The sequence below is a fragment of the Tupaia chinensis genome, unplaced genomic scaffold, assembly GCF_000334495.1.
Source record: "Tupaia chinensis unplaced genomic scaffold, TupChi_1.0 Scaffold140464_1, whole genome shotgun sequence".
Classification (NCBI taxonomy): Eukaryota; Metazoa; Chordata; class Mammalia; order Scandentia; family Tupaiidae; genus Tupaia; species Tupaia belangeri.
Window position 1 is genome coordinate 617848 of NW_006200341.1, and position 17082 is coordinate 634929.

General features: G+C 47.6%; 1 protein-coding gene across 2 annotated transcripts in view; it reads left to right on the plus strand.

Annotated features, from left to right (window-relative positions):
- Positions 1-6: 6 nt before the first annotated feature.
- Positions 7-17082, plus strand: part of PCSK6 (proprotein convertase subtilisin/kexin type 6) — a 125367-nt gene continuing 108291 nt past the window's right edge. For both annotated transcript variants that reach the window (XM_014593384.1, XM_027766060.1), the window contains exons 1-3: positions 7-139; positions 3301-3377; positions 5959-6047. In XM_014593384.1, coding sequence (XP_014448870.1) covers positions 32-139; positions 3301-3377; positions 5959-6047 — 274 coding nt within the window. In that variant the 5' untranslated portion in view covers positions 7-31. The remainder of the gene's footprint in view (positions 140-3300; positions 3378-5958; positions 6048-17082) is intronic.

Here is a 17082-nt window from a genome sequence, read left to right on the forward strand (position 1 = left end):
CAGAGAGAACACCAGCGGCTGCCGGGCGGAGATGAACGTGCAGGCGGCGTGGAGGCGGGGCTACACGGGGAAGAACGTGGTGGTCACCATCCTGGACGACGGCATCGAGCGCAACCACCCCGACCTGGCCCCGAACTACGTAAGCCAGACCTCGGCACGGACTCGCGGAGACGCCCCTCCGTGCTCGTCATTGCAGACGGGCAAACAGAAAACAGAGGCAGCGAGTAAACTGCCCCGCCCCCCATTAAACCAGCCAACAAAGAAAGCCAGGCCTGGAGGCCAGCCTGGTGCCCTGGTGGCCGGGGTGGCAGGAGGGGCGGGGTGCATTTCACTTTCTCTCTCTGTCCCCCTCCAATATGAGCATGTGCCCTACAGCAAATAAAAGAAAGAAAGAGGGCCAGCAGGTGGCATGATGGTTAAAGGTGCTGGATTCCCACATGGCTGACCACAGTTCGAGTCCCGGACCTGGTGGCTTGTTTTCTCCCTCTCCCTTTCTCTCTCTCTGTCTCTCTCTGGTCAAATTTAAAAAATAATAACAAATGGAAATCAATAAATAATTCTTTTAAGAAGAAAAGGAAAGAAAGAAAGAAAAAGCCATGCTGGGAGGGTTCTACTGTCACCATTCTTGGTACCAGGGAGAGTCATTTGACATTCGTGCACATGTTTGAAGAGTCATATATTTATGGGAACCAGCAGTTAGCATAATGGCTGTCGCTGGACTCCCACGTAGTTGACTGCGGTTTGCGTCCTGGACCTGGTGACTTAAACTCACGCCGGGCGCATGTGCGTGCGTGCCCAAGATCCCGAGAGGAGAATGGAGGAGAAGGGATTGTGGTGTGACCATCCCCCCTGGGGGGGTGATTTCTCGCTTTCTGTCTCTATGTCTCTGTCTGGCTGGCGAGCGCACGCGCCCTATAGGGAAAACCTCTCCCCCCCATAAAACAAAACAAAACCAAAAAAAAGAGTCATATATTTACTATATATATTGGGTTGAAAAGTCATGTTATGTGTCATATATTTATTATATATATATATATTGGGTTGAAAAGTCATGTTATGTATATTATATGTACGTAATATATACATACAGGATTGTTGGAAAAGTCATGGGCATTTTTGCATAGAGGAACATAGCAAGACCAGCAGGTGGCATAATGGTTAGGTCACTGGACTCCCACGTAGTCGATCACAGTTTGAATCACAGACCCGGCAGCTTAAAAATCACACCAGGTGCACGTGTGTGTGTGTGTGCGCGTGCGTGCCCAAGATCCCGAGAGGAGAATGGAGGAGAAGGGATTGTGGTGTGACCATCCCCCCTGGGGGGGTGATTTCTCGCTTTCTGTCTCTGTCTTTCCTGCAAGCACACACGCCCTATATGAAAAATCTCTCACAGAAGAAAAACATAGAGGGCCCAGCAGTTGGCGTAATGGCTATGTCGCTGGACTCCCACGTAGTCAACTGCAATTCAAGTCCCGGACCCGGTGGCTTAAACTCACACCAAGTGCATGTGCGTGCGTGCCCAAGATCCCGAGAGGAGAATGGAGGAGAAGGGATTGCGGCGTGGCCATCCCCCCGGGGGGTGATTTCTCGCTTTCTGTCTCTCTGTCTCTCTCTGTCTGTCTGGCGAGTGCACGCGCCCTATAGCAAAATCCTCTCCCCAAGAAACGAAGGAAGCCTGGCCCTAGTAAATACGACAATTTTGTTAAATAACCCTAAGGACCCTGGGTGCTTTAGATGGTTCAGTAAACCATATTGGATCCGCGTGGAAGATAATTGTATAGCCCTTGGAAAAGTGACAGTTTGGAAACGATGACACCACTGGAAAGTTTTTACGATATGTTTTAAAAAGAGGATGCAAAGTGTTATGGCTATATGATTTCAAGTATTTAAACAAAAACATATGCGTTAAAATAGAACATGAAGGAAATTCTGATACGTGCCACAACATGGCTGAGCCCTAAGGACCTGGTGCCAAGCACAGTGAGCCAGTCACAGAAGGTCAAATCCTCTGTGAGTCCCTTTATCTGAGGGACCTGGGATCGTCAAATTCATAGACAAGAAGTAGAAGGGGCCAGGACCAGCAGGTGGCGTGGTGGTTAGGGTTATGCACTCCCACTTGACTGACCACGGTTCGAGTCCCAGACCCAGAGGCTTGCTTTCTCGCTTTCCCTCTTTTTCTCTCTCTGGCATACGCACATGTCCTATAGCAAAATTAAAATAATAGTAATAAATAAAAGTTAAATAAAGGATCATTTTTGTAAAAGTAAAAGGGGCCAGCAGATGACATGGTAGTTAAGGTAGCTGGATCCCACATGGCCCACTGTGTGATTCAAGTCCCAGACCTGGTGGCTTGAAAATCACAGCAGAGGGACCAGCAGTTAGCGTAATGGGCTATGTCGCTGGACTCCCATGTAGTCAACCGCGGTTTGTGTCCCGGACCCGGTGGCTTAAAACTTGCTGGGCACGTGTGCGTGCGTGCCCAAGATCCCGAGAGGAGAATGGAGGAGAAGGGATTGTGGTGTGGCCATCCCCCCAGGGGGGTGATTTCTGGCTTTCTGTCTCTCTGTCTCTCTGTGTCTTTCCGGTGAGCGCATGTGCCCTATCGCAAAAACCTCTTCCCCCCCAAAAAAATAAATATAACCATATAGATAGTATGTGGCTTCTCTAGTTTTCTAAAATTATTTATTTTCATTTTAGTTATCATTACTAGTTTTTAATTTGCTATAGAGCACGTGTACTCACCAGAGAAAGAGAGAGAGAAAGAGAGAAAGCAAGCTGCCAGGTCCAGGACTCGAGCCACAGTTGGCCACGTAGGGGTCCAGTACCTTAACTACCATACCACCTGCTAACTCATCTTTCTTTTTATTTTAAGAATTATTTATTTAGAGGCCAGTAGGCGGTGTGGTGGTTAAAGGCGCTTGGACTCCCACGTGGCTAACCAGAGTTCGAGTCCCAGTCCTGACAGCTTGCTTTCTCACTTTCTCTTTCAGTCACTCTGTTCCTCTGTGCTTAAATTAAAGTAAGTAAATAAATAAAGTTAAAAATCTTTAAAAATTCTTAACGTAAAGAAAGAAAAGAATTATTTTATTTATTTATTTGTTTTAAGCAGAGAGAGACAGAAAGTGAGAAACTAAGCCATGACATCCGAGACTCGAACTGTGGTCGGCCATGTGGGAGTCCAGTGCCTTAACCACCATGCCACCAGCTGGCCCCAGCCTGTAGTTTTTAACAGAGCATAAACATCACTTCTTGAAGCATGCCCTGCCATCTCTCTTCACTCCTCAACGTCTCCTTTCTCAGGATTCCTATGCAAGCTACGATGTCAACGGGAACGATTATGACCCCTCTCCGCGATACGACGCCAGCAACGAAAACAAGTATGTCACTCTGCGTCCTCTTCCTGTGTTCTCTTTCTCTCCTCGAGGGATCCTGGAGAAGTGACGGGCCGTGGCCCTTCTACCTGCTGGGGTGCCGAGGGCGGGAGAGCTAGGGACTCAAACCTTAGTCAGCTACATGGGAGTCCAGCGACTTAGCCATTATGCCAACTGCTAGCCCCTTGAGAGAGTTTTACTACAGGGTGTATGCGCTCGCCAGGGAGAAGAGAGAGACAGAAAGCGAGGAATCACCCCCCAGGGGGGATGGCCACGCCGCAATCCCTTCTCCTCCATTCTCCTCTCAGGATTTTGGGCACGCACGCACACGCGCCCAGCGTGAGTTTAAGCCACCAGGTTGGGGACTTAAATCACGGTTGCCTACGTGGGAGTCCAGTGACATAACTATTACTCCATCTGCTGGTCCCATGGGATATTTTATTTCATTTATTAATATTTTAAATAATTATTTAATTTTATTCTTCATAATCATCATTATTATTTTAATTGAACACAGAGAGACTGAGAGAAAGAGAAAGGGAAATTGAGAAAGCAAGCCACCAGGTCTGGGACTCAAATCGTGGTCAGCCATGTGGGAATCCAGCACCTCAACCACCTTGACACCTGCCAGCCGCCCTCCATGGAATTATTTTGGGGGGGGGGGAGATTTTTGCTATAGGGCAGGTGTGCTCACCAGAAAGACGGAGAGAGAGCAGAAAGCTAGAAATCACCCCCCAGGGGGATGGCCATGCCGCAATCCCTTCTCCTCCATTCTCCTCTCAGGATCTTGGGCACGCACGCACACATGCCTGGTGTGAGTTTAAGCCACCGGGTCCGGGACTCGAACCATCGTCAGCCATGCAGGAGTTCAGCCCCTTAACTAATATGCCATGTGCTGCATGTTTTACAAGCTGCCAGGTCCGTGACTCAAACCACAGAGTCGGCTGTATGGGATCCAGCACCTTAACCACCATGCCACCTGCTGGTCCTGGCCCCATCATTTTATAAGTGCGGTGAAGTCAGTTAAAATCAGATGGCTTGGGTGGTCATTGGCAGCCCCAGGGTCAGTCTTGGGAATCCACTTAGCTGTGCCTGCTTGTCCTCTCTCTCTGCCACGTCCTGAGTGCTTGCCATTCTTCCAGAAATATTTAGAGGAAATTTTTAAAAAGCCCTTTCTTTCTTCCACACGAAGGACTCGAAGACGCTTGCCAACGGGCATCCTTGCACCGTGGTATTTTTAGCTGGCGTTGGCTCCGTTCTGAGGCTTGCAAGCTGCTGCCCGCTTGCCCAGGGCTGTACAGGGGGGCTCAGGAGGCACCAGCGTGGCCTGTGTTTGACAAAGAGGCCACAGGGTCCCAGAGCTGCAGAACCAGCTCAGGGCTGTTCTCCCGGCCTCACGTGCCAAGGTGCCCTTCAGTGAAACAGCGAGGATGCCTGGGGCATGGGGACCGATTTCCTGGTGACACCCGGGGAGGACAGAAGAAATGGTCCAGATCCCACACAGTGACCCTTGAAGGGTGGCCCCGAGTCCCAGCAGGAGACAGCGAGCGCTGTGACACTGAACAGCCCTGGCCTTGGGCCTGCAAGCTCCTTTCCAAAGCGCCACCCTGCAGACCCGGGACGATTTTTGTTTTTGGAGAGGTTTTTGCTATAGGGCACGTGCGCTCACCAGAAAGACAGAGAGAGACAGAGAGACAGAAAGCAAGAAATCACCCCCAAGGGGGGATGGCCATGCTGCAATCCCTTCTCCTCCATTCTCCTCTCGGGATCTTGGGCACGCACGCACACGCGCCCGGCGTGAGTTTAAGCCACCGGGTCCGGGACTCAAACCACGGTCGACTACGTGGGAGTCCAGCAACATAGCCATTATGCTAACTGCTGGTCCCCATGACAATTTTTTAAGATGGTTTTCTTTATATTTGAACCGATGACTCTCATTGCCTGTGGACTCTGCTTCAAGATTGCTTTTGCCGGTGGTCTATGTCTTGGCCTCCCGCCGAAGGACGGACCCACATCACATGTCGAGAAGGGGGTCATTATGAGAAAACAATTTGTCTTTCTGGTCATTTCTGCATAGTCCCCCCTGCTGCTACTAAATATCCAGTTTGGTGTGTTCGTCCTCAGTTCCTGCTTAAGTGACCATGGAATGGCAGGAGGCCATTCTGGGCGAGCCTGGTGTTGTCGCCATACTGGGGACAAGATGGGAGAGACGAGTGTCCCTTGGCTCTGTCCTTCCACGTGTCGGGCAGGCATTGACGCCATCCTTGTACGTGCCGAGTGACCTGTTGTTAGTCGGCCACTGGCAGGTGCCAGGGAGAGGGGAGAGGGGCTCCAGCTTGGGCTTGGAGCTCAGGGAAGTCGCCAGGAGAGACCTCCCATGAGCAAGGGCTTGCCATTTGCAGGGTGGCCAGAGGGAGGCGCAAATGCCACCCTGAGGCCCATCCCAAGGCAGGCCGTGATGAGAGGGGACAGAGACCATCTCCAGGCTAGGGACAACGGACTCCCGTTGCTCTGGAAGCAGGCCTCACTCAGAGGTCACACATACGTGCTGGGAGGGACCCTAACTTCGCTTTCTCCTTCGATTCAGACATGGCACGCGCTGTGCAGGAGAAGTGGCCGCTTCCGCCAACAACTCTTACTGCATCGTGGGCATCGCCTACAACGCCAAGATTGGAGGTAAGGCCCGGAGCCTGGCGGCCTGGGGCTGGAGGGGTGGAGTGGGGGGAGCTGAGAGATTCTTTCTGCGGCCCCAACGACCTCACTTCCTGTGGTCTGGACCCTGACAGACCCGTGGACGGGGCCTCAGGACAGACTGCTCCCAGTTTGGGCTGCAAAGCTACCGCCAGGCCCATCAGAAAGGGCCTCTCTTTCTGTCCTGTGGTCAGGCTAGCCCCACCGACTCATTGCTGCAACCAGACCGTCCCTCTATTAAGGCCGGGTTGGCCTTGCTCTTAATCCGTCCATGGCTCCCTATTTTTTTTAGAGAGAGATTTTTGCCATAAGGTGCATGCTCTTGCTAGAGAGACAGAGAGCAAGAAATCACCCTACCCCAGGGGGAAATGGCCATACCCCTATCCCTTCTCCTCCATTCCCCTCTTGGGATTTTGGGCTCGCACACATGTGACAGGCATGAGTTTTAAGCTGCCAGGCCCGGGACTTGAACTGTCGGAGTCCATTATGCCATCTGCTGGTCCGGGTGGTTTTCTGTGTCTTTTCAGCCGGGTTTACGGTCTCCAGCTGGAACTAAGGCCCCGACTCCCTCTTGAGCCTGCCGGTCACCTCTGACTTGCCCTTTGGCTTTATCCAGGCGACACATGGCATTAGAGACTCGCCCCAGCTGCTCTGTTTCTGTCTGGGCTTTCTCCGGTTCCCTTCCTGCCCCTCCACGTGGCTCTGTGCACCTGACTCCAGGCCAGCTTGTGCCCTCGCCAATCTGCAAGGTGCTCCCTGCAGCCACCATGCCTCTCGCCTCACGCAGCAGGAGAGTCAGCTCTCCTGGGTCCCGTTAAGGGGCTTGGTATTTATTTCCATTTTCGCAAGTCGAGCTGGTGCCAGGATGGGGCAGTAGAGTATGCTCCGACTTCCCCGACTGCAGCCTGGCAGCATGGCGGCTCAGTCACCAAGTCTTCTGGAGTCCCACTAGGGGCACATGGCCAAGCCTGGGATGGTTGAGGGTGAGGGCAGAGGGGAGGGTGTCTCACAGTCTGGCCGGGAGGTTTTGGGCTCTCCCTTGCAGGACACCATTGCTCCCACTGCTGTGACTTCGCCAGGACAGCAGGCACCCTCAGCTCCACTTATAAGCAGCACCACGGGGAAGTTAGACTCAGGTTACTCTGGATCACCCAGCGCCGGGGGTAGTTTTTGCAGTTTTGAAAAGTGGTTCCTAACTTTTTTTTTTTTTTTTTTTTTTTTTTGAGGAGGTTTTTTTCAGAAGGGGCAGAAAGCTAGAAAGACAGAAAGCGAGAAATCACCCCCCCACGAGGGATGACCACAACGCAATCCCTTCTCCTCCGTTCTCCTCTCGGGATCTTGGGCACACACGCACATGCGCCCGGTGTGAGTTTTAAGCTTCCGGGTCCAGGACTCGAACTACAGTCAACTATGTGGGAGTCCAGTGACATTACCACTACGCCATCTGCTGGTCCCAAGGGGGCCCCAACTTTTGCTTAATCAGGACTCTCTGCCTCCTTTTCTCTTGGAAACCTTGGGCGTGACTGGGACCTGTCATTCTTGGGCAAGATTAACCCCCAAGGGCGTGTTCTGTATTAGAAATCTCTAGACTGAGTCCACTGGTCTCCCTCCTTTGGGGTAGTTCATTTTTTTTTTTAGTTTGCTGTAGGTCGCATGTACTCCCTGGAGAGAGACAAAGAGAGGGAAAGTGAGAAATCACCCTCCAGGGGGAACTAGCAGTTAGCGTAATGGCTATGTCGCTGGACTCCCATATAGTTGACCGCGGTTCGCGTCCCTGACCTGGTGGCTTAAAACTCACGCCGGGCGCGTGTGCGTGCATGCCCAAGATCCCGAGAGGAGAATGGAGGAGAAGGGATTGCAGCATGGCCATCTCCCCCTGGGGGGTGATTTCTCGCTTTCTGTCTCTATGTCTCTCTCTGTCAGTCTGGCAAGCGCACGTGCCCTATAGCGAAAACCTCTCCAAAAAAAAAAAAAAAGATAGAAATCGCCCTCCAGGGAGGATAGCCACGCTACAATCCTGCAGTCTGGTCTCTATTCTCCTTCTGGGGTTTTGGACACGCATGCACATGCTTCCAACGTGTTGTTTTTGTTTGCGTTTAGAGGTTTTTGCTATAGGGCGCATGTACTCGCCAGAAAGACAGAGAGAGACAGAGAGACAGAAAGCGAGAAATCACCCCCCAGGGGAATGGCCATGCCGCAATCCCTTCTCCTCCATTCTCCTCTCGGGATCTTGGGCACGCACGCACACGCTCGCACCCACCATGAGTTTAAGGCACCGGGTCCAGGATTCAAACTGCGGTTGACTACGTGGAAGTGCACCGACATAGTTATTATGCTAATTGCTGGTTTCACTGACGTGTTTTTCAAGCTCCGGGACTCAAACTGCACTGTCAGCCATGTAGGATCCGGGCACCTTAGCCAACATGTCATCTGCTGGCCAGAGATGTAGTAGTTCTTTTTTTTTTTGGAGAGCTTTTTGCTATAGGGCATGAGCACTCACCAGAGACAGAAAGCGAGAAATCAGCCCCCGGGGCAATGGCCACGCCGCAATCCCTTCTCCTCCATTCTCCTCTCGGGATCTTGGGCACGCACGCACACACGCCCCGGCGTGAGTTCAAGCTGCCAAGTCTGGGACTCGAACCGCGGTCGACTACACGGGAGTCCAGTGACAGCCATTACGCTAACTGCTGGTCCCGCTGCAATACCTTCTTAACCCATTTAGCCTTTTTGCTGTTGTTTTCCTCTCAGAGTTATTGAAGTATTTTCAGATATGTAGGTAGGGGGTCAGCCAAGTGGCCAAGGGGAGTTTGTGTTTCCGTCTCATTATATGTAGCTGTCTCCTTCCTGAGATTTCTCCTCTAAATTTCCAGCTGCCCTGGCATTCCCTAGCTCCATTCCTTCACTTCTCAAGAAAATAGGATTACATTTTCTTTTTTCTTTTAAAAATGTTTTCAGAGAGTGCATGTGCTGGAGGGAGACAGAGAGAGAGAGACAGAGAGAGAGGGAGACCCCCCCCCATGGGAATAGCCACACTGCAATCCCTTCCCCTCCGTTTCTCCCTCCTTTTGGGATTTTTCAGGCATGCACACACACATGCCCAGCATGTTTCTCAAGGCACCAGGTACAGAACTTGAACCACGCACTCGGCCACGTGGGATCCAGCCATCTTAACCACCACACCAGGGGCCGGCCCACAATTATGTTCTCATGATGGAGCTCTAGCCTCTTTCCATCAAGAGAAATAGGGAGTTCCCTCAGAAAAGAAGGCATGCAGGGACCAGCAGTTGGCATAATGGCTATGTCGCTGGACTCCCACGTAGTCGACCGTGGTTCGTGTCCTGGACCCGGTGGCTTAAAACTCACGCCGGGCGCGTGTGCGTGCGTGCCCAAGATCCCGAGAGGAGAATGGAGGAGAAGGGATTGTGGCGTGACCATCCCCCCTGGGGGGTGATTTCTCGCTTTCTGTCTCTATGTCTCTCTCTGTCTGTCTGGCGAGCGCACGCGCCCTACAGTGAAAATCTCTCCAAAAATAAATAAATAAATAAATAAAACTTGTGGATCATGCTTTTTTGTCAAATAGATTGTGTGCTCTTTTTTTAATATTTATTTCATTTTATTTTATTTTATTTATTCATTCATTTTTTAATTTGACCAGAGAGAGAGAGAGAGAGAGAGAGAGGGAAAGTAAGAAAGCAAGCTACCAGGTCCAGGACTTGAACCATGGTCAGCCATGTGGAGTGTCCAGCACCTTAACCACCATGCCACCTGCTGATCCCCAATTTTGCACTTTTTATCTCTTACTACACGGCAGTCATTTCAAAATGTAGCTGCTTAAAGCAATGAACATTTGCTATCTAGCACAGATAGGGTTTAGCTGAGTGGAGCTGGCTCAGGGCCAGTTTTAAAATTGCAGGTGAACCATTGGCTGGACTACAGTCTGTAGAACTAACTTGCTGGAAGATTCACTTGCAAGATGGGTCACTCATAGGTCCGGCAGGTGGCATGGTGGTTAAGGTGCTGAACTCCCATATAGCCAACTATGGTTTGAATTCAGGATTTGGCGGCTTCCATTCTTGCTCTCCTCTCTCTCTCTCTCTCTCTCTCTCTCTCTCGTCAAATTGAAGAAGAAGAAGAAATAAAATTAAATAAAGAATTATTTTTTTTAAAAAAAGAATTATTTATTTTTTGGAGACCAGCAGATGACGTAATGGTTCCATTGCTAGACTCCCACATAGTTCACCACGGTTCAAGTCCCAGAACTGGTGGCTTAAAACTTACACTGCATGCATGTGTGTACATGCCCAAAAATCACAAAAGGAGAATGGAGGAGAAGGGATTATAGTGAGGCTATCCTCCCTGGGGAGCGGGGATGGGGGTGATTTCTCATTTTCTGTCTCTCTGCGTCTCTGGAGAGGACACGCATCCTATAGCAAAACTCTCTTTCCAAAGAAAAAAGGAAAAGAATTATTTATTTTAATTTTTATTTATTCATCCATTTATTTTCATTTGACCAGACACAGAGAGAGAGGGAAAGTGAGAGAGCAAGCCACCAGGTCCGAGACGCAAACCAAGGTCGGCCGTGTGGGAATCTAGCACCTTAACCACCACGCCACCTGCTGGCCCCTGGCATGTCTTTCAAGCCATCGGGCCCGGGATTCAAACTAGCCAACCATGTGGGAACCACACCATTGGCTGGCCCAGGCTGCACTTTCCGAATGGAAAAGTGTCAAAGGATTGGTGGACATAGTTTAAAATCACCATAAATGGACTCTTTATATAAATGGAATACATTTTTCTAGCCAACTTCCTTTGTGAAATTACCTATTCCTTTTAAGTTCTGTCACAAAATACAGGTCAAATGAAAGGATTTGTGGAACTGCCCCAAGTATATCGTTGTTTTTTTTTTTTAATAATAAATTATTTATTTAATTTTATTTATGGTTATTATTTTTTAATTTGACTAGAGAAAGAAACAGAGAGAAAGGGAAAGCGAGAAAGCAAGCCACCAGGTCTGAGACTTGAACTGCATTCGGCCATATGGGAGTCCAGTGCCCCTAAACACCACACCACCTGCCAGCCCCCCAAAGTATATCTTTTTGTTGTTGTTGTTGTTGTTGTTGTTGTTGTTTTTGGCTATAGGGCACGTGCACTCACCAGAAAGACAGAGACAGAGAGACAGAAAGAGAGAAATCACCCCCCATGGGGGATGGCCACGCCGCAATCCCTTCTCTTCCATTCTCCTCTCGGGATCATGGGCATGCACGCACACGCGCCCAGTGTGAGTTTAAGCCACCAGGTCCAGGACTTGAACCGCAGTCAACTATAGTCCAGTGACATAGCCATTACGCTAACTGCTGGTCCCCCAAAGTATATCTTAAGAAACACACTGCTCCACCCCTTATTGCTCTCAGGTGCCTCACTTCCTCTGAGGAGAAATGATATTATCTATGTGTTATCTTCATTGTTTTCAGAGGAAGGTGGAATGTTCCTGAATGTTTAATGTCCTTGATGTATTTAATTTTAGAGAAATTTTCATTTTTCCCTAAGTTTTTGAGACATTCATTAATGATTTGTGCTGGGTTTTTTTTTTTTTTTCCCCCTTTATACCAGAGGGTGCGTGCACACTCCAGAGAGAGACAGAGACCCCAAGAGAGGGAAAGTGAGAAGACGCCTCCCCCATAGGGGAACATCACACTGCATTCCCTTCTCCTCCCTTTCTCCCTTTTCTCAGGATTCGGAGCATGCGTGCACATGTGCCCTGACAGGTTTTCAAGCCACCAGGCCTGGGACTCGAACCACATAGTCAGCCTTCTGGGATCCAGCTTCCTTAACCACTGCACCACCGGGTGGCCTCTGTGGCTCCATTTCTATATTAATTATTTCGATCAAAATCTGTTTAAAATTCGTATGGTATCAAATTGTTCATCTTTCTTTATGACTCTTAGATTGGGTATCTTGCTTAGAAAAACTTCAAATAGGACCCGGCAGGTGGCGTGGTAGTTAAGGGTTCTGGGTTCCCACATGGCTGACCAAGATTCAAGTCCAAGACCTGGCAGCTTGCACTCTCTCTTTCTCTCTTTCACTCTGTCCCTCTCTGGACAAATTTAAATAAATAAATAAATAAATAGTAAAGAAGTAAAATAAATAAAGTTAAACAAAATGATTTTTAAAAAATAAAAAAAGAAAACTCAATCTGTCCTCTTGTATCTTCTCTAAAACTTTATTTTAGAACAATGGTTTATCTCTTTTTTTTTGGAGAGGTTTTTGCTATAGGGTATGTGTGCTCGCCAGACAGAGAGAGATAGAGAGACAGAAAGCAAGAAATCACCCCCCAGGGGGGATGGCCATGCCGTAATCCCTTCTCCTCCATTCTCCTCTCAGGATCTTGGGCACGCATGCACATGTGCCCGGCGTGAGTTTTAAGCCACCAGATCCGGGACGCGAACCGCGGTTGACTACGTGGGAGTCCAGCGACATAGCCATTATGCTAACTGCTGGTCCCAGTGTGTTCTTTTTTTAAACCCTAACAATACCACACTTATAATTACTATAGCTTAGGACAGTTTGGGGTTCTTTGTTTTTACATTTTAATAACTGATAGGACAAGTTTTCTCTTGAGCTTCTTTTTCAAAACATTTCTTGGCTCTTCTTGCACATTTTCTCTTTCAGATGAACTTGAGACTCTGCTTGTCAAGTTCCATTAAAAAAAAAAAATCCCATTGGGATTTTGATTGGGATTGCATGGACATTATAGCTTAATTGGGGGAGAATTGACATCTTTACAATATTGAGTCTTCCTATCCAAGAACATGGTATGTCTTTATTTACTCAGGTCTTCGTTTGCATCATTTGAAAAAGTTTTATCACATGCTTCGTATCACTCTTATATATTTCTTATTAGGTTTCTAGCCAGATTATTTTTTAACTATTGGATTGTCAGGAACATCATGATGCATTTTTGCCTAGAAAAAACGGAAAACTATATCATGACTTTTCTGATACCCCAATATGTTTCTAATCAGTATTGAAATGAATATAGAAAAGCTATTGATTTTTTGTTTTTTGTATGTTGTTTCTTGGTTTTAGCTGCCTTGTTGAATCGGTAGTATTCCTTTCTTGATTCTCTTGATTTTTCTACATAGATGTAAATAATAGCTGTCCGTAATTGTAACAGGCGTTTTTATCTCTTTAATGTTAACAGCCCTCATTTCTTTTTCATGTCTTATTTCAATGGACAGGGACTCCAACTTAATATCGAATAGTGGTAGTTTATAGGTTCTCTTGTTTTATTTCTGACTTCCACAAGAATGCTGGTAGTTTTTATACAATTTGTACTTACCTTTTGTAAATGTCCTATAGTTACTTTGTTAAATTGAGGAAATTTTATTTTATTCTTAAATTTCTAAGAGGTGTGATCAGGAACGGATTTTAAAGTTTATTACATGTTCTTGTTTTATTTTTATTATTATTTGCCATAGGAAGTGTGCGCCTGCTGGAGACAGAGACAGAGAGAGGGGAAGTGAGAAATCGCTCACCATGGGGGATGGCCATACCACAATCCCTCCTCCTCCATTCTCAAGATTTTGGGGGCACATACACATGTGCTTACCATGATTTTCAAGCTGCTGGGTCCAGGACTCAAACCATGTCTGCTGCGGGAGTTCTGTGGGAGTTCAGTTCCTTAACCACCACAACACCTGCTAGATCCACACATGCTCTTTTCAAAAGCATCTGTTGAGATAATTACATTCTTTTCAACTTTACTATTTAATCCATTTAATGTAGTAGATTATATTAATAGATATTTTAACCTTGGAAATGTTTCTTTTTTTTTAGAGAGAGAGATTTTTGCTATAGGGCATGTGCGCTCACCTGAGAGACAGAGAGAGAGAAAGCAAGAAATCACCCCCAGGGGGATGGCCATGCCACAATCCTTTCCCCTCCATTCTCCTTTCAGGATTATGGGCACCCATACACACACACACACACACTCCTGCCATGAGTTTAAGCCACCAGGTCCAGGACTTGAACTGTGGTCAACTCCATGGGAGTCCAATGATATAACTATTGCGCCTTCTGCTGATCGCTAACCTTGGAAATTTCTTTCTTTCATTTGTGGAATTAATTATTAGATCATGAGAATTGTGCGTTTAATACCCTGCTGCGGGCCAGGAGGTGACATGGTGGTTAAGGCACTGGACTCCCACATGGCCGACCATGGTTCGAGTTGCAGGCCTGGTGACTTGCTTTCTCACTTTCCTTCTTTCTCCCTCCCTGTCTCTCTAGTAAGTGCATATCCCTTATAGCAAATTTTTAAAATAATTAGTAAAATAAATATAGTGCTGCATTTAAATGTTAGTATTTCAAGCGTTTTACATCTTTATTTGTAAGCTAGATTGAACTATAGTTTCTGATTTTTTATAATGTCTCTCCCTAGTTTTAGAATCATCTCTGCTGGTCTTGTAGAATGACTAAGAAACTTTCGTTTTTATACTGTTTCTAAAACAGCTGAGACAATGTGGACATTGTCTGACCTTTTTGAAGCATTAGTTGAGCTGATTAATCAATCTGAATGAATACAGTGATTTTTTTTTTTAAAGGACTAAGGCTAATCAGGTTTTCTTTCCCTCCTTGAGAAAATTTTGGCAATTAAATTTTCCTAGAAAATCATCTATTTCTTCAAACTTTAAAATATGGGACACATACTTCATATTATCATCATTTTAAAAACATATCCTTGGGATCAGCACTTAGAGTAATGGCTATGTCGCTGGACTCCCATGTAGTTAACCGCGGTTCGAGTCCTGGACCCGGTGGCTTAAACTCACGCCAGGCGCGTGTGAGTGCGTGCCCAAGATCCCGAGAGAAGAACGAAGGAGAAGGGATTGCGGCGTGGCCATCTCCCCTGGGGGGGGGGTGATTTCTCACTTTCTGTCTCTGTGTCTCTCTCTGTCTGTCTGGCAAGTGCACACACCCTAGAGCAAAAACCTCTCCGAAACAAAAACAAAAACGTATCCTTCACATTTATAGTGACCTCTGTCCTTCTTCCTTTAATTAATGAAACATGGTTATTTTCTACAAAACAGTTTCATTTATTGTACAGACACCTATAGTTTTTGGTTGAATCTATTTTCTATTTAGTATTTTTTTTTACTTTTTCTCATTTATTAATTCCTTTAGCTTTTTAATTTTTGTTGTTGTTTTCCCAGCTCCTTAAATGAAATGCTTACTTAGTTCATTTTGGGGGGCTTTTTGTGTTTGTATAAACAAATGTCTTACACATTTTTCTTTCATGCGTTAACACTGGTTTAATTTGATGATACTCTTATTGCTGTTTAATTATGAATAATTCTTCATTTCAGCTTTCGTTTTTCTCTTGAACTTAAGAGTTATTTTTAAAAGAATTCCTTTATGTGTTCCAAGTGGAGGGACCAGCAGTTAGCATAATGACTATGTCGCTGAACTCCCATGCAGCTGACTGCAGTTCGCATCCCGGACCTGGTGGATTAAACTCATGCCGGGCGCATGTGCGTGGGCGCCCAGGATCCCGAGAGGAGAACGGAGAAGGGATTGCGGCGTGGCCATCCCCCTGGGGGGGTGATTTCTCGCTTTCTGTCTCTATGTCTCTCTCTGTCTGTCTGGCGAGCGCACGCGCCCTATAGCGAAAAAAAAAAAAAAAACACAGCTGTCCTCATCCAGTCACTATGTGGTGGCCCCAGAGAGTGACGACTGCAAACGGGAAGTCCTGGCTTCAGGTCAACAGTTCTGAGTTCCGGTCTTCGCTCTGTGTCCCATCAGCTGTGTGAACCTGCACGTGGCGATTCACCTCAACCTGGTGTTAAATGGCCACGATCATATTTAACTCAGGCCCAGTCACGCTGGCACAGGCAGCTGGGGACTGCTGTCTAAAATATCAGAGCCATACAGGAGGTCCAGGGTTCAGATCCCAGGTTGACCTGAACACGCCAGGCATGCCTCTCATCTTGCTGGCTGGGAGCCTACCTATCCTGAGGCCCCAATTCCTAGAAATCAATTTTGTTTTTGAGAGATTTTTGCTATAGGGTGTGTGTGCTTGCGGGAGAGACAGAGAGAGAGGATGGCCACGCCGCAACCCCTTCTCCTCCACTGTCCTCTCCCACAGGTACCTGGCATGAGTTTCAAGTTGCCAGGTTGGGGACCCAAACCATAGTTAACTACATGGACGTCTAGCGTTTTAACCACCAGACCACCTGTTGGCCCCAAAGATTTTTTTTTTTGGGGGGGGAGGGTTGTAGGGTGTGTGTGCTTGCCAGAGACACAGGGAGACAGAGAGAAAGTGAGAAATCACCTCCTCACCCAGGGGGGATAGCCACACCGCAATCCCTTCTCCTCCTGGGATTTTGGGCATCCACACACATGCTCCTGGTTTGTTTTAAGCCACCAGGTCTGTGACTTGAACTTCAGTGGGCCACATGGGAGTCCAGTACCTTAACCACTATGCAACCTACTGGCCTCAGAGAGAAGTTTTTGCTTGTTTGTTTGTTTTGGCTATAGGGCATGTGCGCTTGCCAGAGAAACACACAGAGAAAGTGAGAAATCACCCCCCATGGTGCACGGACATCTACAATCCCTTCTCCTCCATTCTTCTCTTGGGATTTTGGGCATGCACACACATGCACCAGGCTTGAGTTAAGGCAGTGGACTACCACAGGGCTGGCTGTGGTTCAAGTCCTGGACCCAGAGGCTTGAAAATTATGCTGGCGGGACCAGTAGGTGGCATAATGATTTTGTCACTGGACTCCCATGTAGTTGATTGCAGTTCGAGTCTCGGCCCCGGCGGATTAAAACTCACTCCGGAGGGGCCAGTAGGTAGTATGCTGGTTAAGGGCCCTGGACTCTCACATTGACGACTGCAGTTCGAGTCCTGGACCTGGTGGCTTGCTTTCTTACTTTCATTCTCTCTCTCTCATTCTGTCCCTTGCTGGTCAAATTAAAATAAAGAAATAAAGTTAAATAAAGTAATTCTTAACAAAAAAAAAAA